The sequence below is a fragment of the Etheostoma cragini genome, chromosome 5 (assembly GCF_013103735.1).
Source record: "Etheostoma cragini isolate CJK2018 chromosome 5, CSU_Ecrag_1.0, whole genome shotgun sequence".
In the NCBI taxonomy this organism is placed as follows: Eukaryota; Metazoa; Chordata; class Actinopteri; order Perciformes; family Percidae; genus Etheostoma; species Etheostoma cragini.
This window is the reverse complement of record NC_048411.1, coordinates 24,569,298-24,589,123: the sequence shown is the minus strand read 5'-3', so window position 1 is coordinate 24,589,123 and position 19,826 is coordinate 24,569,298. Positions and strand designations below refer to the sequence as shown.

Here is a 19,826-nt window from a genome sequence, read left to right as displayed (position 1 = left end):
CAATGGAGACTGTGCGATATCATTGGCTTAGCTTGAGGGTATCTCTTGATAGGCTGATGCTATTGGCTGGGAACAAGGCGACCATTGCGATCTGTAGAAGCCACAGATTGTAATGGTGTGTCGACCTTCGTTTTAGCCCGCACAGGGAAAAAGTTACAAGCTATAGAAACCGAGAAATGATGCACTCTCTAGATTTCTGAACGTCGAAACTTGGCCAGAAACTACAAGATTGTGAGGGGACCAGATAATTATGGATTACAAGGCTTGGATATTCTAATTCCTTGGAGTGTTTGCGATTTAGGAAATCAACGTTTATGAATATCTTTCACCGCTGTGGATAAAGACATGAGGACAAAGGTAGGGATGCACGCTCGATTTAGACAGAAACGGTGCAGTGTTTCTTAACTTCATAACATGATTATAACGCTGTAAGTCACCTTATCCTTTGTGCGGGGGCTTGATGGAATCACAAGACTTTAAGCTTTCTAATGATGTGCTGCATGACCGTGTTGGTGACGATTTAATGCTTGCAATTCATAAAAAACAATTCATGAAAACACGTTGTGGAAAAACTCGTACCGTTTGGGGAACCGTGCTACATGTCTAATATCTTTCTAACAAGGTATTAGAATATGCGGTGTATTAATCCAAGGGACATACATAAGGGGTCGTTGCTGCAGTTTTTTGCAGTTCCTAGAACATAACATTCCAAGAACCCATTTTTCTTGTGTTCCGACTAGACCAATTTGGGGATTATTAAGTTCCTCTGGCCGCAGTTACTGGGACTCTCTCCGACTCCTACTTCAGGGCAAGGTCTTTTCCCTTTTCCGCATACTTGTGGTTAGATGGCTGTGTTATAATAACAAATGGTCAGTTCCTATGGCCACAAATGTGAATGCAAATAGTAAAACTGGTTTTGGGGGAAAGTGGCTAGTAGAACTGTTTAGATGTGGACTGTTCCTGTAAAGAGGAAGTCATTGATGCAAGTGAGACATTTTGGACTGCTCAGTTTTACCAGAGATGCCTGCAACATCTATGCCTACATCACCATTTGAGCACATTGATACCACAGGTCATTGCCGTAAATGGAAGTGCTGCTGGATGGTAGAGAAATTGCACATAGTTCCCTAATTTGTTCATTCATTGCAAACACATATTGCAAACTCTGCACTGGATGAAGCAGGTCACACAAGCATGGGCACACATTCACCCTGTTCTGAAGATTTGAGTGTTAATGTACTTTATAACCATACAGTAGTAGCGTATGTTTGTCATTTACTTAGACTAGTTATCACCGTAAAAAAAAAAACACACGCACATGTACGTTGTCTAATTTGAACACAAATTAAGTTGTCTGTCATTCCCTGAAGGACTTTGTGTGACGTGAAGCCAAGTCACGAAACAAAGAGGAACTCCTTCATGCTGAAGTGAGACATTTTGGATGACCAAATTTAGCTGTTATGATCTATGGCCATCAACAATACAATAAATGGATACCGCAGTTTCAATGCTACTTGAAAGCTTTAGTGCGTTAAGTTTTTATAGTAATGAACGTCTGTTACATTCAAGCCAACAACTCTCTCTGTATTTCTTAGCATGGATGTGTTTAGAAATAGTTATCGTCAGGCAACTTTCCCGCGCAGAAACTCGAGTGAAGATAATGACTTCTTCTGAAGAGTCCACCGTGTTTTTGTAATCCTCCATGTCCTCCTTGGTTGCTAGCAATTGCGTGGAGGAAGGGTGGGGGCACATGCTCTTTTACCTGATCAACAAACTTATATTGACTCCTGATTTAATTACGTCTATCTGCCTTTTCTCTAGCTTTGGTTAAGAGGAAACATTACACTATTGCCACTGGTTGGCTCCAACAGAGACTCACAACATAACTAATCAAAGCACTTTGGATAAGTTGGAGCAGACAGTATTGAGCCTATGCAAATCTACTCAGACAAACTTAAATATCTTCTCAGCCTTCAGTTTATTCCGTTTCCTGTAACCTTGTATGACGTGTTGAAGAGTTTTATTGCCTGTGGAAATCATTCCAACCACAGGCAATAAAACTCTTCAACAAGTCATTCCTGGGTGCTAGATGAGACTTTTAGACACCACAATATTGCATAAGGGCGACCGGCACGATTGGTTCATTTACATTTTAGCATACATTTAGCATATTACTTAAGCAGTTGTACATTTTGTTTTCCCATCTTGTATATATTTAAATATTTTTTCTTATATTCTTATATTTTATTCTTATATTTTATTATTATTATTATTATTTCATGTGTATTGTATGTATGTATATTTTGTGTGCTGCTGTAACACTGTAATTTCCCATTTTTTGGGATCAATAAATATCTATCTATCTGTCTATCTATCTAAGAACCCTGGTCAGAATTTCCTTCAGGTCAGAGAGAATGTTACCTCTTCTTGAGAACTTCTGTCTCCACAGCACAGTGAATAAAACTCATCTGAACCAGCCGCAGAATTGGACCTGAGAGAACTTTTTCTCCCACAGTATATGCATAGCAAATACATATTGTCCTGAAGATTTAATGTGTTAATGTACTGTATGGTTATACTAGCCTATCTGTTATTTATTTTGAGAATTTATCACTGTTAAAAGAACACATCTTGTATAAATCCCACATCAACCTAGTGAGCCCCAGAGATGCACAACTGTTGCCAGCATCAAAAACTACATTCCAAACCTCTGTTCGAGCTACTGTTCAGGAGTTCATGCAGTGTTTTAAACCACGCTCCCAGGTCAACATCATGCCCTGCTGGCCAGCGATCAGACAGCGTACAGGAAATCGAGCGAGTTGCCAGATAAAACAGATTTGTGCAGCAGTTTATGTGAATGCAGGCCACAAAGAAGAACCCGCGACACATGCTGTCATTCACCAACCCCATAAATCCCCTGTAAAAAGAACACATAGACAAAGATGTGCCCAATAATTGTAGGTCGCCTCTAAACCCAATTGAACTTGTCTGGTATGCTACAGCCTAATCATATCATTATGTTTCCTCTTTAATTGTATCATTTAGGCCAAATGTTGATTTGTAAATCAGAGTTTCCTCAAGAGTGAGACTGCTCAAATTAAAATGGATTCTGGATCGGGGCCTGTTTCAGTCTAAGATGATATAAAACCCAATTAATAAGTTCCATCAAAGCTGACTGTTTTAGCTTTTAACGGCTGTTTCCCACAGCAGTAAAAGCACTAAATTGTGAGCCATTTCTTGGTAGGATAACAAAACTTCATATATTATAAAATGTCAGCAACTCCATTATGGCATTTCTATGTTTGATAACTTCCTCCAACTTAATAAAAAAGATAACTATTAATGGGATTTGAAAGTGCTCCTGAACACTGAAAAAACTAAATGTCCTAATGCCAACAGAATAGAAAGAATTTGTCAGCAGCAATCAAAGGAGAGTTATTCACACAGAGGGAGGGCAATAACGTGTCACTGTAGTTTCAGCACACCCTACCTATTGTTATTTATTTTATTTTTCTTTGTATATGTTTTTAGTAGGATAGGGTTAATGAAACATGTTTTTATCTATGTATTAACCACTATAGTAGTAGTATAGTAGTAGACCTGAGTACTTATTTCGTTCTCCTCATCCTCCTGTGTTGTGAGAATGACAAATAAAGTATCTATCTATACACAGGGGGTTTATTTATAGGTATATATTTTCAACAAGGCAGTTCAACAAGTGTTTTAAATGAAACATTATAATCAATAAGTTAATATGAAAAAGATACACAAGGGATCCAAGCTAAAATGGAACCAATATTCCGAAGAGATGGAAAGTAAAACGTAGTTACAGTGTAATAAAAGATATGAGTAAAAATAGCCCCACATTTAATGCAATAACAAGAAGTGGCAAACAGAAAAATAAGTCTCAATTTAAAAAGAACAAAACTCTGAGTTTTATGGTTATAGTTTGTAGCAGCAGATCCAAAATTGATTTCCGGCCTATATTAGCTTAGTTAAGTACAAAGACTGGAAAAGGAGGTAAAACAGGAAGCCTGCTGTCGAAAGGCAACAACATCTGCCAAACGTGTTCTTTCTTGTTTGTTAAAGCCTCTTCACCTTCTGAGGTATGTCTTTGTCTCTGCATGGGCAGAGCGAGTTCAGACACACTTAAAAGATACTTTGCAAATATACACATGCTTATAGGCTACTGTTATGCTTAGTCATTGTGTTTTGATTAATTCATACAGGTTGAATCCAGAAAGGATGATGCAGCTTCTTCCTGCATCACAGCTCACAAGTGAAGAAATATCAGATTCAACCGCTGTTATGCAACTCTAGTTTACTATAGCTGCTGGAATTTCTTTCACATCAAAGCAACCTCAAAACCCCAGAGGACCTGCTCAGAGTTGTGAAAACATTAGGTCATGGTACATGAGAAATTTTAGCATTTCATATCATGAACTGTTACATATTTACAGAAGGATATGTGTATTTTGTGGTATTTCTTAGGGATGAAACAACTTTTACCCAGTTGTGACTAATCAAAATGCATTTTTTTAACAAGCTATTATTGTTAGTATTTTTAGACCCTTCACAGTTTAAATATCTAATGAAGGGTCACTGGTTTGGTGGAAGATCCTTCCCTGATATTGTTTAAACAATTGTCAGCTTGTATTGCACATGAAAAAGCAATTTTCACTAGTAGCTCTCAACGTATACACACACTAAGAGACATTCAGCTAAAACACAGACACAAAGCTTAACAAAGACAAACATATGACTGCAATGGTGCAAAGTGTAAAAAGTGCAAACTGCTGGAATAAAATATAGAATGATAAGTATAACCGGTTGCTTATGATACAGATGTATGACACAGTGTGACCCGTAAAACAGCCCATTATAAAACTTGCTGATGACCCAGGGATAGTCGGACATTAACTGTGGTGGAGCAGGAACAGGGGCATGATGCTGCAGTCAGAGACTTTGTCTCATGGTATCATCAGATGTTTCTTCACCTTCATCTAATTGTGATAAATCTGTGATACAGTTCAGAAGTCTGCGATCACACAAGACACCTAAAACATCTTGTAACCAAAATACAATTATTGACTGAAAACTGTGTGTTTGAAATCTAATGTGGAATTTGTTTGTGAGAAAACCCAACAATGACTTTATTTTCTTAGACAACTTACTGAAACTAACTTACTTTCACGAAGACAGTCTCAAATGAAATTGTTCTGTGCTTTTTGGGGATTCAAACATGCACATATTCTTTAAAAAAACAACACACGTATTACAGTCACTGCAAATCTGATCTCTCATTCCTAAACAGTATGTGCAACACTGTGTGTGTTTATGTGTGTGTGTGTGGGTGTGTGTGTGTGTGTGTGTGTATATGACAGGGATTGCTGTCTGTGTGCCAGCAGTGTGTAAGTACAGTATTTCATCACCGAAGATCTGAGTGACTACAGAAACTAAGACCATCCCACTTCCTGTCTGTGACAAAAGCATGTGGAAGTATAAAAGCCCTGCAGGTCAGCACAGGCAGGCAGAGCAACATTGAGAGCAAGACAGCAGCTGGGATCTTAACCAAGCACCTAAAAGCAACTTCTAATCTACCGACCTTAACAGGTAAATTGACTTTTCTAAGTCTGAATCTGGAGCAGATTTGAAACTTTGCTTTGCTTACTTTGACAGTACGCATTCCGTGTGGTTTTGTTATTGTTACATACTCTGCTGCCTTCTGTCAATACAAACTGCTAGAAGGTTCATTCTGTTCCTGCCAGATGTAAATCTTTGCACTGCATCTACATTATTTCAGCCTTATGTGTTTTTTTAACACCATTTCATCCATTGTGACAGTGTAAGGGCCTCATAGTGTTGATACAGTAGAGAGTTATAAATCACTGCAGCAGCAAATAGATATGTACTGTAGCATTTACAAAAGAGAGCAAAAGGGTAAATGATCACATATAATGAAGAATAAATCCAGCTGTATGTTCCTAAATGTTTTGTGATTTAGTGACACTGGAAATCTCTTTCTTTTTTACCTCAGAAAACAATGGAATCCAAAATGACCTGCAACGTGAGCGACATGTGGAGCCCCAAGTTGCCCAAGGGACTGGACTTTGAGATTTCCCATCATCCACTGACAATGAGGCGTGTGGTCAACCTCATCGTCGCCATGGAGAGGTTTAAGGGCAGCAGCTCAACTTCAGTGCTGAGCACTGAATTCACAGATGAAAACCTGCTCAACATCATGCTGGAGAACTTAGTGGAAGGTAATCACCCTTGCATACTTTATTTTAACACTATCACATAAAAAGCACTTGCTGTGCTGTTATTTTTGTTTTACCTTTTACTGTAATGTAGCACATCATACACTTTACTGTAACTGATCTGTGTAACTGTTGGTATGAAAAGGCCCTTTATGTCTGTTGAGTTGTTGCTAAACAGTCTATGGGTGTGGTTGCCATTCCTGCTGGTTTCTTGTGATGAAGATAAAAATCACTACAAAATGAATGAGTTGTGCCTCTTTTTCCCTCAGAGAAAATTGTGTGCATGTGTGAGTCAACTCCATCATCATATCAGATCGTCAGGACGGACGAGTACACGTGCAGCGTGACTGACAGTGAGAAGAGGAGCTTAGTTCTAGTCCCAAACAGCATGGAGCTCCACGCAGTGACGCTGCAGGGAGGTGCCGACACCACAAAAGGTAATTCAGTGGGAGAGTTGGATTAGATGTTTAGAAAATCATTCTCTTGGTCTTGGTAGATAATTTAAATTTAAGGGTAAAAGTTTTGTTTTAGTTCATCTCACAACCGTTGCCTTAATATTTCAACTGAGGCTGTTTAAAGGTGATATTTTATAATATTTCCTCCACTACTGCATTATTTCAACATGAAAACTACTGGTTTCATTTTTGACTAAGTGCTACAAATATATTTTGAAAAATGTATTGTATGCTTTTTTATTGTAAAATTATGAATTAGTAAAGTAACCAGTAACTAGAGCTGTCAAACAAAGATAGTGGAGCATAACTTACAATGTCCTATGTAATAAAAGTATTACGTTGAATCATCCCTGCTCTGGTGTAACTGATAATATTGAATCCTAATGTAATCTTAAATGTGTATGACAACTTCCATGCCAAACCTGTCTGATGCCCTCATTTCCTGTTGTACACATTCAGATGTGCATTTATTAAAATGCACTGAACATAGCATTTGTCTGATCATCAGCTCACATTGAAATGAATCTGAATACTCTGTTCTCTCCTCAGTTCACCTCAACATGTCGACCTACTTGCACCCTACATCCACCGTGGGCAGAACTGTGGCTCTGGCCATCAAGGAATCACCAAATCTTTACCTGTCTTGCCGCAAGGATGGGGCCGAGCCAACCTTACATCTTGAGGTAAAACTCACGACTCATTACGCAGATCCCACACTTTGTAATACTAGTACAGGGTAATAGTGCAACAGGAGTGACCAAGTAGACGTATTACATCTGCCTGGTCCTTTAAATTGTCATCTTCTGAAAGAGACACTGCACATTTATAGAAAAATGTACCTATGTTATGAGCTAGTCATTTTGTCCATTGTGATGGTCATACCTTCTGACCTTTAATCTTCTCACACCTCAGGACATGACGGCAGACCGTTTGTCGAGTGTCAGCTCGGACAGCGACATGATGCGATTTCTCTTCTACAAACAGACCACAGGGGTGAACATCAGCACACTCATGTCTGTTGCCTTCCCTAACTGGTACATCAGCACAGCAGTGCAAAACAACAAGCCAGTGGAAATGTGCTTGGAGTCCGCCAATCGCCACCGAACCTTCAACATCCGTCAGATTTAACACCTGTCAAACACACCCAACGTAGAATGTGTATCTGGGGGTCAAGTTTGACCTTCATAAGGAGAAAATGTGGGTATTGATGTTGAATATACTGCACTTCTGCTAATTTGATTCAAAAGTGCAACATGTAATTTTTTGTTTTTTACAAAAGAACAACCTGTCCACTAGAATTCTGCAGGTATTACAGAGTGTCTATATACTGTATGTACCAAGTACAGAAAGTGAAATGCTAAGTGTAATGACATAAGTCAAGTTTCACCTGAAGGTGACATTATTGTGCTAACTGGTGACCCCTCTGTGTATTTATTGAGCTAAAAGACACTGTTAATGCTTTTTTCTATTAATGTATTTATATATTTATGCACCATTTTAATATGTTTATTTATTTGTAAATCTGGTTACAACTGTTTAAATTATGCACAATCAAATATTTAATAAAGCGTTATAATAACTTATTTGGATTTGTGTTTTGTATGTTCACTCAGGGTTTGGTAAATGACATAACTCAAACTCAAAAGGGATAAGGGACACAAAAGACATTAGCTCTAGCCCAATTCTAGGCAGATTTTGAGAAGCAAATAAGAGACATAAGACTTTGAAGTTTTACAGCCACTGAGTACTTAATATTGAAACATTTTATTTTGAAAATGATGTATCTAAATGTATTTGTTCTGAATTTACCTCTTTAAAATTTTAATTTGAAAATTCTTGGTTTCCATTTTAAAAATTGGAATTTTGATAGATATTTTTCAATGGTCACAAACTTAGTAGTAGTAGTAGTAGTAGTAGTAGCTAAATCACTTAAAATTAACACCAAAAAAAGCCCAACTGTGAACTTATTAATTACTATGCCACATTCTATCCAATTCCCTAAAGTTATTCACTCGGAGATGTAACTTCATCCTACTCATAAAAGCGTTTTAGGTGGGATCGCTGACCAGTCTACGGTATGGTCGGTATAGGTAATCTGCATAGACAGCTGTGTTATTTTCCTGATTTATTTTGAAGCAGGCTTACACTTGTTTTTAGAAATTTCACTGTTTAGCTCTAACGTCAGCTGGCTAGCTATAACGTGTTGTCCTGCAGACTTAGCTACCTACACAGAGACACGAGCCACACAAACCGTGGCTATGTGTTCCAGACATATTTAGTTACAATATACTTCTGTCAAGCCCTGAGTTCGGTTGTACAAAATCAGCAAACTTACCGGAGCACTGTTGTTTCCCCTGGCAGTCATGTTAACAGCAGTTTACAACTTCAGTATGCGTGCTGACCCAGATCTTGGGTCACATGACAGACAGGCCGTGTTCTGATAGGCCAGACGTCGGTTCGATTGTATGCAGGCTCAATTGCTTCTCCTAGCCTGGGTAGGCCCGATGTTACTGTGTGAATATTTAACGTGAATTTTTTTTTATCTGAATTTCAGCAATCGAATAGGACTGATTTTGACATTTTTCAATCTGAATTTTGAAATTTGATTAACTTGAATCTATTTTATCTAAATATTCTACAAGTTGATTTTGTTTGTATCTGAATTTGTGACCATTGAAAAATATGTATCGAATTTCTTATTTTTAAAATGGAAACCAAGAATTTTTAAATTTAAATTTCAAAGAGGTGAATTCAGAACAAAATTCAAAGATTTATGTCCCTAATTTGCTTCCATACTTACATGCTTTCATACTCCCCCCCCCAAGACCCCAAAAACCCCCAGGATTCCTACGTTTGAGTAACTTGGCGGGTTTGAGCCGCCCAGGTTTCTGCGTTTTAGTCCAGGGGGTACAATCTTAAGAAATGTGCAATATATCCACCTAATGTATGTATATTATTATAATTAATAACGGATAGACTGTATTCTTTACGCTCACAAGACTTACTGCTACTGTCTGTACCAAGTGTCCGCACGAAAGTTGGTAAGGTGGCATTTCACTATTCTGCCCCCACAACATGGAACAATTTACAAAAGTTTTGGAAATTGAAGGAAGTGGTTGCAATTGGTCAGTTTAAACTCTTGCTCAAAGGTTTGGAAATGAAATCTATGGTCTGTAAATGTTTTAAATAGTTTAATGAAATTGTTATGAAATTGTCTGTAATGTACGGAATTGTTGTGATCTGTGCCGCTGTCTTGGCCAGGACTCCCTTGAAAAAGAGATTAGTAATCTCAATGGGATTTTCCTGGTTAAATAAAGGTTAAATAAAAAAATAAATGGAAATATGTATACAATAAGTAATATACTTTAGGACTTGCCACTTGTGTTTCTGTGTGCCAATCTGATGGCCACATTCTGCTTTAAGATGAATCACAAGCTGAAAGAGCTGATGGAATAACAGTTCACTGGAATTGTACATTGTACGATTTCATGTAATAAAAACGAATGGATTGGTGGAAAGTAACAATACATTTGGCCTACTTAATTCTGTACTTATGTACAATTTTGTTCAAAATGATACAAACTCGTCTGCTATTGAATGGTGTAGCTTTTATCTCAGCAACCTAATGAAATGTGCGTGGTTTACGCTCAAACAGTAGTAGGAAAGTGTTACAATTTGCCCCATAGTCCGGTTTAGTTGGACCACACCCTGGGGTGAAATGTAACATCATGAAATTAGAATTATAACAAAAACTTAATATTGAAACTTTCATTCAACGTTCAAATTACTTTTTAATATAACATTTGTGTTTTTATGGGTTGACAGACATGCCTCGGTCCGTCTTTCTTTTCCAAGACTCAAATTTTAAGAAAAAAACATGTTTGCAACAAACATTTTGCTTGGGGGAGGTTGTAACATTTTGTAACTTTGTGACATTTGATGTAACTAAAAAGGGCGGGGCTAGAAGGGGGGTACGGGGTTAATACACCTCAAATATGACCCGAGTATTTGGATAGAGTTTAAAATGAAAAAAAATTATTACAAAATTAATGGGATGTTTTATTAGCAAAAATGCATTGTGTTGTTCTATTTCATCCAATATTTTTAGGCAGATTTTTGTATTCTGATCAAATGTTGGCAAATCATTATTCATAATTTTAATCTGAATATGCTAAGTAACTAATTACAAATACAATCATAAAAAAGGATGTATTTTCATGGACTAATGGTATTTATAGGGGAAGTTCACAAGCAACCCACCAGTATGTTAAGAAATTTGAATTTAGCGTTTGCAACATTAAAATGATTATAGGCCATTCTGCAAGATTCATACTTTTAGTTTTGGTAGGCTTACTTTGAGTATATTTGTATGCTAATACTTTCATAACTTAAGTAAAGTTTTGTATGCAGGACTTTTGCTTGTAAAAACGTATACTGTGGTATTGATACTTTCAAATATGTCAGCCAATATACATTCACTATCCAAAATCCATGATCTGACCTGAGCACTTCTTCTACCCATTGACAAAGTCTATAGATGCTTCTACCCATTGACTGTATACAGTCTTTGCTTCTACCCATTGATCGTTTTACATACAGTCTATACACTTCTACCACGGTTGTACTTGTTTACATTCTGTGCTCCAATCAGCGCAGAGTTTGGGGGCATGCGCTCTATCGTTTTCAAAATTTCAAAACGCCCAATCAGAGAATAGGGGGAGTTCACTCCCGGCAATTTCAAACCCGGATGGGATCGCGAGGCGACCTCAGTTGCAATTGAGCTACCGTTACTTTAACGTCTCTTAACCCACCACAAGTCCAACGAGTCATTTAATAACTAATCTGAACAAAGTCGAGAGAAGACGTTGAAGTCTAATAGATATGGAAGAAGCAGAGACCGTATCGATACTTTCCAGAAAAGGTTAGCGAGCTTGTTAAATTGCACATGAACTATCTTGCTAGCGGAATTAGTAAGCCTGTGTTACCGTAGCTAGCTAGCTAAGCTAATGTTAACGCTAACCCATGATATCAGTTAGCATTAGCAAGTGTTAACGTTGTGGTTAGGGATGGCAAGATGAAGCTTCATGAACATAAAGCATTGAAGTTTTCCAACGAATTTGTTCACAAAAGGGTTAATTTTTCGAGGCTTCATGTGCACACAAAACCATAGTCAAAAAGTGTAAAAAAGGCAAATATAGCACAAATGATCTCAACCATCAGTGATCAACTGTATTTTGGAAAGGCTTGGTAATAATGGCTTTCGAAAATGGGGGAAAATCTCCTTTTCTATGTAATCCGTAATAGGCTAACTATCAATCGTGTATTTTTTTGTTATAAGTAGCTACGCCTAAGTAGTTAGGCATATGATTATAGAATTTAGGCTAATGTTAACTGTAATGTATCAAAATGTGTAGGTTACGATTATGGCCAAAATGATAATCATGATTGTTTTGATCAATATTGAGATCATGATTCATTATCACAGTTATTTGTTGATTTTAACCAAAAACAAATTTTATAGTCACATAGGCTATTTATAACTGCTTTCACATCCATATTGTACTACATTCCTCTTATGCTGAATTTGTATGTTGTACATGCAGTGGGCTTCAAAAGTTTGCTGCTAGAATGCTAGAAATGCATGCTGGAAACTCTGCAGGGTGCCCAAACTTTTGATGATGCCTTTTTTTTGGTTTTCTGTTATTTTGAAAGTTAAAATTATAGAAATAAAATCTAATTTTGTGACATACGAATGTCTATTCTGTCATTTGACGCCTTTTGGAGATTTTTCCATCTTTTCTTGGCTTCTTTATGCACATTAATACAAACTTTTGTCAAACTCAGGGTGCACGTTAGGGGGCGCTATGGAGCCCCCTGGCAATGCCCGATACCAATTACTACAGAACTTTGTGATTTTTCCATAGGTCTGACATATGTTTTTGTAAGTTTTCCTGCATGTTAACACCCTCAGAAATGAGAAAGACGGAGAAGTACGGAATAATAATAATAATCCCTACAAAAACAGTAGGTTCCTTGCACTTCAGTGTTCGGGCCCTAATTAACTAATCGTTTAAGATCTAATTTAGATTTTCTGCATCAGTACACTAGTATCCCCAACCTGCAGCAAGTGTCTGTGGACTCATCTACACAGCTATTCAGAAGTTACTTACATCAGCTAGATATCTTTTTCTGGATGGTTGGTGAAAGTTAAGTGTCAGTTAAGGTGACTCAACGGGTGTTGTTACATTTGGATAAACATAATTTCCTCTATTCTGTTTGTCACAGTTTAGCAGATTAGAAGCTTCTGACCTCATTTGCTCCATCCAATAAGTTGAACTGAACTTTAGTTAAATATTGGCTGTGATTAACATACGTGAATGTTTGTTTAGTTAACGAAAAGAGGGATTCAAAATCTTTTGGTGCAAAAGAGTTCTGCATCTAAACTGTAGATGTATGCGCTGCAGACACATTGTGTTAAGTGATACATTAGTGACTGGATATAAAGCTTACGTTATTTTTTGTTCAAAGACTAAGTATGAATCATTATTATGGAATTTAGAATTACATGTAATGGAAAGTTACCACTGTTTAATTCCTGTGTAATTTGCTGTCACAGAGCTGCGTAAGCAAAAGTTGATGGAGTACTTGGCACAAAAAGGAAAGCTGAAACTGCCCAACCCCAAGTAAGAACAAAAACTCTCTGCATAACAACTCATAAACAATGTGTTTAATAAAATGTTGTTTTACATAGGGTAAATTAACTCAATTTGACTCCTCAGGCCATACCTCCGTGACGACTGCCAGGTTAAGAAGCATGTGGCGTCTACACTAAAGGTGGGTCTTTTCTTTTAAAACGGGTCAGTGTTTATGTGTATGTTAGTGAGGGTGCATATTTACCATCATAGGAATAACAGAACTAGGGGTGTTGAAACTAATCAATGCATCACAATGGTGCAGATTGTTGGGGAAAGGTCAGATAAGTCTGGGCGTTTAAAACCTTAAGGTTGACATTTCCCGGTCTTTCCAGACAATGATTGAGACCAATCCATGACACTGTCAGGTCTCAGCTTTCCAAAGGGGGTGATGCATGCTATAAACACTGCAGGGTGCCCAAACTTTTGCAGTCACCCTTTTTTTTGTTTTGTTATTTTGAAAGTGTAAATGATGGAAATAAAATCTAACTTGTTGTGAAATATTATACGAATGTCTAATCTGTCATTTGATGCCTTTGGAGATTTTACCATCTTTTCTTGGCTCCTTTGTGCACACTTATACACATTTTTACCTGGGGTGCCCAAACTTTCGAGCCCCACTGTCCATGGCAAAAGAGATCAGTGGATAGATTTTTTTCAGAACTCTGTCACTCCCACCAAAGTTTCCCCGGGCCAAAATCTGGACCCTTATATGCACAGTCAAGAGAGTGAAAGAAAAACTAAGTGAATAATAATTTCAAAAGTCTTAACTTGGTACTGAGTTGGCCTGATAATCAGACCAAATTGTCATGTTTCTGTCCAACCTTTTTTCAATTTATGTTTTTGTTTTTACAGGTTGTTAAAGGAAAAGAGAACAAGGCTCCGGCTGACAGATTCATAAACAAAGGCACAAAAACTCAAACTCTGGCTGCTCAATCCACAAAGCACCCTGCCAGAGGAGCATTTGGTGTCAATAACACATTAAATGTTATAGGCAACATGCTGACTGGACGGCAGAATACCAATCGTCCATCTGCAACCAGTGGCCCAGCACAGCCAAAGCTTAATCACAACCCTGTGCTGACTAGAACGTACACCCTTGGGTCCTCCAAATCCAACCCAAATGCAGCAAGCCATATCACAAAAAAGCCAAACACAAGAGAACCATCTTTCAGCAGAGCCCCTTCAACTGCAGCTCGTACAGCTGTAACTAAATCTAGCAGAAGATTCGTCAGTGGCTCAAATGCTACCTGGTTGTGTTCAAAGACGATCAGTGGCAGGATGAGTCTCGGCCCAATGGTCAAAACAAAAACAGGACTCACTCCTGCAGTGACCCAGCCAAGAAACAGTCAAAGTCAAAAGTTAACGCACTCCTCTGCCACAGCAGCTGATACCACCGCCGCCACCACTATGTCTGTTGCTAACAAGGTGCGATCAAGCACCACGTCATCTGTTTCTGTTTCCCAAAGGTCTGCCATGGCTCAGAGGAAACCTACCCCTGCTCTAAACTACCCCGATAGAACAAGAGCTGCGATTATAGTTCCAGATCAGAACAAGTCTAATCCTAAACCACTTTTGGGTAAACAATCTCTGCCATCTTGTAAGAGTCAGCTTTCAAGTGAACTGAAATCAACGTCCATCTCCTCCAGGTGCACAGCCGCACCCATAAAGCCAGAGGGGCAAGCAGGGATGTCAAAACCAAATAAATCAGCCAGTCAGCCCACAGGCAGGTCCACAAAGCAGAGATCGGATGGGGCAGGGCTTAAAAATGGCCCACCATGCAAAGTCACCTCCCGAACATCCTCGGGTTCAGCGAGCAGGTGCATTTCCAGAGCAATCACTGGGGTTGTGGGGGCTGCTGGGGCTGAGCTAGGAGGGAAAACCAAGACATGTAAAGAGAAAAGTGGTATGAAAGGACACAGTTCTGCAAATGCTCCTCCACCACAAACTGGTTTAAAAAGAACAAGCGCTCCTGTGATGTCCCAGACAGTTCCGCGGCCTGGCAAGACCGTCAGCCATACCGGTCATGCCATAAACACAAAGACACCAAAGGTCCCAGTCAGAGTTTTTCCCCAGACTGAGGTTAAGAAATTGACTGCCGCCCAAGAGGAAAGAATGTAAGTAGAACAGTACAACTATCGGTAAACATAAAGCATTAAACTATGCCATGGAACCATTGAATTGTCACATTTCAAGCATCCACAAGCCATCCACTTGCCTGCTGCAAAAGAAAAATACCTAAGATTTTCCTATATGTGACTCGCACGGAAAGTTTCACTTGGAGCTGGGTGGTGATTCAATAGTTTGTATTTGATTGCAACTTAGTCATTTGTCAAATCAGTGACATATGGCGCGCTGTTGGTAAGTAGTGATGATTTTAGCCAGTTGTGCTGGAGCAATACAAGTTTTTTTTTTTTTTTTTTTTGCTGAATTTGGCTTATACAGTATAAAACTCATGGTATTGGTTGACTTTAACTATGTTGGTGCTAATATGATACATGAGTGTCAGTATCTATATCAAAACAATCCATTTTTGCAAGTTAAAGGATCATTAACATGTTTTATACAAAGCCTGTTTTTGTCATTTAACAAAACGATCGAGGCAAAATAATGCATGTGGCCGCACATCCGTTAAGTGTTCTGTTAAAGTGTTCTGTAGTAAGATACAAGATAATTTGATGATAATGCTGATGGATAATTTTATTTTGTTTAACATACATGAAAGAAACTAGCTAATCGTTAAAGGAATATGCTTAAGCCAATGCTTATTTTGCCTATCCTTTAATCCCCATAGAATCACACAGAAATCTAACAAAGCTAAGTTTCATGTACTTTTAAATGAAACAAAATACTTCAGTACTTTGTCTGATTTAAATTTCCGGCCATGTGCTGGCTATGCTTTCTTGGTTTGGCTCACTCTTGTTGACAGTGAATGAATCTGTGTGGGCGCACTAGTTTCAACCACAGTCTACGTGCAAGTGTGTTGTCCAAAATGCCAATTTTGGAAAATTACTAATAGGATAAATGTTTTAAAGGAGTTACAGTTTTGCAACATACCTCAGTTGAATGGCTCAATCAGTTTTTTGTCAATCAATTCGTTACCCAACCCAGTATGAGCGAGTGATGATCCAGAAAAGATTGTGACAATAAAGATGCTCACACATACAAGTACAAGCAGAATGAGGTCTAAAAATATGCAATGGTTGGTGAAACAAGAAAGGGAAGGTTTGATCTGTCCCTTTTAACTATTAAGTAGAAACCAAGAGTTGTTTATCTAAAGTAAAAATGTTAAAGTCCTTAACCCCAGTTTGTCCTAGGACCTCTGTCATTTCACTTCTTCTCCCCTTGTCTCGCTGCTGTGTTGTCCAGTTAAATAACAATTAAAAAAAAAAAAAAAAATCAACAAAAATGTTGACTTTTAAATGTACCCTGTGCTCTACTGTTTGGTCTGAAGGAGAAAGCTACATGAATGGCGTGAAGCCAAGGGTATTTCCTACAAGCGTCCTCCAATGCCAGTGAAACCTCAGGTCAGGCGCACTGTGGCCATACCCCAGCCTTTCTGGGGCACCATGGAGGAGGAAGACAACACCCACTCTCTCATCTGTGCAGTGGACAGATCCCTGGCTGACTGCATCAAATTGGTTGAAGAGGTAAATGGTGTGGACTAATAAATTACTTTCTGTTTGGGTTCCATGGTATTTTGATTCTGATGTAATGAGAGCTATTCTCCCAGTGGATAATACATTTCACAAAAATATGTGGCGGACATATTTTGCAGTGTGGGAGTATCCATGGACAGTTGGAACAGATCTATATAAACAGAGTAAATGAAGATAAATCAATTCCATTTAAAGTAGGACTGGCTGTAAAAAAAAAAAAAGAAGCCAGACCATGTTGGATGGCATTTGTCCTAAGACTTTTCATGAAAGGCCTGGCCTGCCGTTATGCAGAGGGCTGAGATGTGATAATCTTTTGAATATGCACACTTTATCCTTGAATGCATTCATATTGTTCCACTTGTTTGTGTAAATAATGATAAAGAGAGGTTCTTAGAGAAGTTCAAACCCCAGCTTACTTTCTTTTTTCTGCACACCTGGCCAATCATGGCATTACATGGGTGTAATCATTGGGTTTTTCAGCCACCTCGATTTATCACAGTTGAAGCATACTGATGTCCTTTGTTTCAGTTTATAAGTTTAATGTGAGCCTACCACCCTTAGGGTTGCGCTCCAGACCAAGTGAAGGAGGTTCTCTCACGACTGCCAGCTATGTCCCAGAAGTTTGCCAAGTACTGGATCTGTCAGGCCCGCCTGATGGAACAAGAGGGCAACCTGGATGTCCTGCCCATGTTTGAAGAGGCTGTTGGTGTTGTGCTGGAGGTACGTCATCCATGATATTCAAACATGTGCCCTGTGGAGTTTTCTTGTAAACAAACAGAAGCCTCCAATCAGTGACCAGGCATGGCTTCAGGAAGTATTGCATTTACATTTGCTTCAGTGTAACAAAATACTTTGAATCATCATGTGACAGTGATTAATTCAATCGATTAGCTATAAACTAAAAAAAATTCTTCTAGAAACCGTTTCATGATTGAGGAAAAAATGTTTTTCCAATGTTTGGCAATATGCCAGTATATACCATGAGATAATGGACATTTGTCAACTGACCGAAAAATCACCAGAGCTGATATACCTGCTGATATTGACTGATCACAGCTGTAGTATTTAGGTATTAGCTTTTATGGCAATAAAGTTGATTCTTCTTTAATCTAATTTAAATAATAATAATAAACTAAATGCTAAAGATATACCTAATCAAATGTTATGTTTATGTAATTGAGAAACCGTGAAGGCAGTTCAGTTCAAGCAGTTCAGTGCTTTATTTAATTCACCAACCTCTACTTAGTACATATAAGATATATTAGGAAAAAAATCATTAAAAAGATCATCAGGAGGGGTAAGTTTTACAACAAATGGGTCTTATCAGCATTTAAAAAGCAAAACTGCTGGTCATATACAAATTCAGACTGTTATGGAAACAGTTGCTTTGTAATTTATTGCCACACTATATTTAATCATCCAATTTAGTGATCCTATTGTAATTATTTAGCAGCTTGAGCACCAATACTAGCATTTTGTTTGACCTCGCAGTGTCTGACAGCCCAGTCTTCATCATGAGTGACAGGCCAGAACAGCAGAACATTTAGTTTGTGCTAAATGCTGTTCAACTCTGATAGCTGATGTGGTTTCCTCTTCAGTCTTCAGTCTGTCTTATCTCGGCTGACCTTTTGCTTTCTAGAAATGGTAGAGATCACAAGCAAACATGGCTACAGCTGGCTACAGCGATATACTATCATATTTAATAATTAAGGATGTTATAGGCATTGTGTCAAGTTATTTATTTTTATTTAAAGGGACCATGTGCAGTTAACAAAAACGTCACTTTTTGATGCACCTTAACTGATCATAGCTTTAAGCTAATTGGCAGGGAGCAGAAAGACTACACAAAACCCACAACCTCTTGGGTTTGAATAATGTCTTGAACTATAGTCAATAATTACAAATGTTATTTTAATGTAAAATGTTCATATTATGGACATATACTAAAGACATAAGTGTTTCTCATTTAGGCATAATTATTCTTCTCCTCTGCAATAGTAAATAACCAGTCCCTCCAGGATTTTGCGATATTGATTGCGCCAATTCACGCAAATTCAACCAATCACCATGACCTTTTTTGTGCGCGCGCATACGCACAGTGGATGCAGGAGAAATGCCTAAATATAGGACTGCTACGCTCGGTATTGGAAGTGCAATGATAAGTTAAAGTCCAATAAGTACTTTATAAAACCGTATGAATGTGTATTACAGCCCAGGTTACGAAACTGACTAACGATGTAAAGATCAGCAAGCCACTGACAGACATGTTCAAATTTGATTAATTTTATACATTATAATTTTTTGTCTTAAATCCACTAGCCATTTTCATATTAAACCAACATTTGCAGCATCCTGAGCAAGGCCTGGAGTTAACTTTTAAAAATCTACCCGCCACTGTCACTTTTTACCAGCCACTTTTTTGACACAGGAAGGTGAAAAACAGGAATTGCTGTGTCTCTATGATCCTATCCTGTCCTATTCATGGTAGCCTACTCGTGGACATTGCTGAAGGCCTAGTAGGGGGGCCCACCTTGATAATCTAGCATAAAGGCATAATTTCCTATCCTGGGCTGGGAAACACATTCATACAGTTTGATAAAGTACTTATTGGAATTTGACTTATCATTGCACCTACAATGATGTAGCTGTCCTCAATTTATGTCATCCTGTACATCTCATCTGTGTTTTTTTTCTGCATCCACCGTGTGTGATTGTGTATATTTATGTGTGCGTCAGTTGCGGGGGAAAAGGAGCAGGAGC

The 19,826-nt window shown here is 38.2% G+C and overlaps 2 protein-coding genes across 7 annotated transcripts in view; both read left to right on the top strand.

The window, feature by feature from the left end:
• The first annotated feature begins 5,525 nt into the window (after positions 1-5,525).
• LOC117944585 (interleukin-1 beta-like) overlaps positions 5,526-19,826 on the top strand; it is a 17,601-nt gene continuing 3,300 nt past the window's right edge. The window contains exons 1-5 of one of the 4 annotated variants that reach the window (XM_034871543.1): positions 5,526-5,613; positions 6,038-6,263; positions 6,530-6,697; positions 7,265-7,398; positions 7,628-7,843. In XM_034871543.1, the coding sequence (XP_034727434.1) occupies positions 6,044-6,263; positions 6,530-6,697; positions 7,265-7,398; positions 7,628-7,843 (738 nt within the window). In that variant the 5' untranslated portion in view covers positions 5,526-5,613; positions 6,038-6,043. Of the gene's footprint in view, positions 5,616-6,018; positions 6,264-6,529; positions 6,698-7,264; positions 7,399-7,627; positions 8,127-16,724; positions 16,732-19,826 lie in introns of those variants that run through there. The other 3 variants (XM_034871541.1, XR_004656610.1, XM_034871542.1) reach the window with 3 other exon arrangements.
• ckap2l (cytoskeleton associated protein 2-like) overlaps positions 11,434-19,826 on the top strand; it is a 12,475-nt gene continuing 4,082 nt past the window's right edge. For all 3 annotated transcript variants that reach the window (XM_034871460.1, XM_034871459.1, XM_034871458.1), the window contains exons 1-6: positions 11,434-11,636; positions 13,332-13,398; positions 13,495-13,549; positions 14,263-15,524; positions 16,862-17,057; positions 17,628-17,786. In XM_034871460.1, the coding sequence (XP_034727351.1) occupies positions 11,597-11,636; positions 13,332-13,398; positions 13,495-13,549; positions 14,263-15,524; positions 16,862-17,057; positions 17,628-17,786 (1,779 nt within the window). In that variant the 5' untranslated portion in view covers positions 11,434-11,596. The remainder of the gene's footprint in view (positions 11,637-13,331; positions 13,399-13,494; positions 13,550-14,262; positions 15,525-16,861; positions 17,058-17,627; positions 17,787-19,826) is intronic.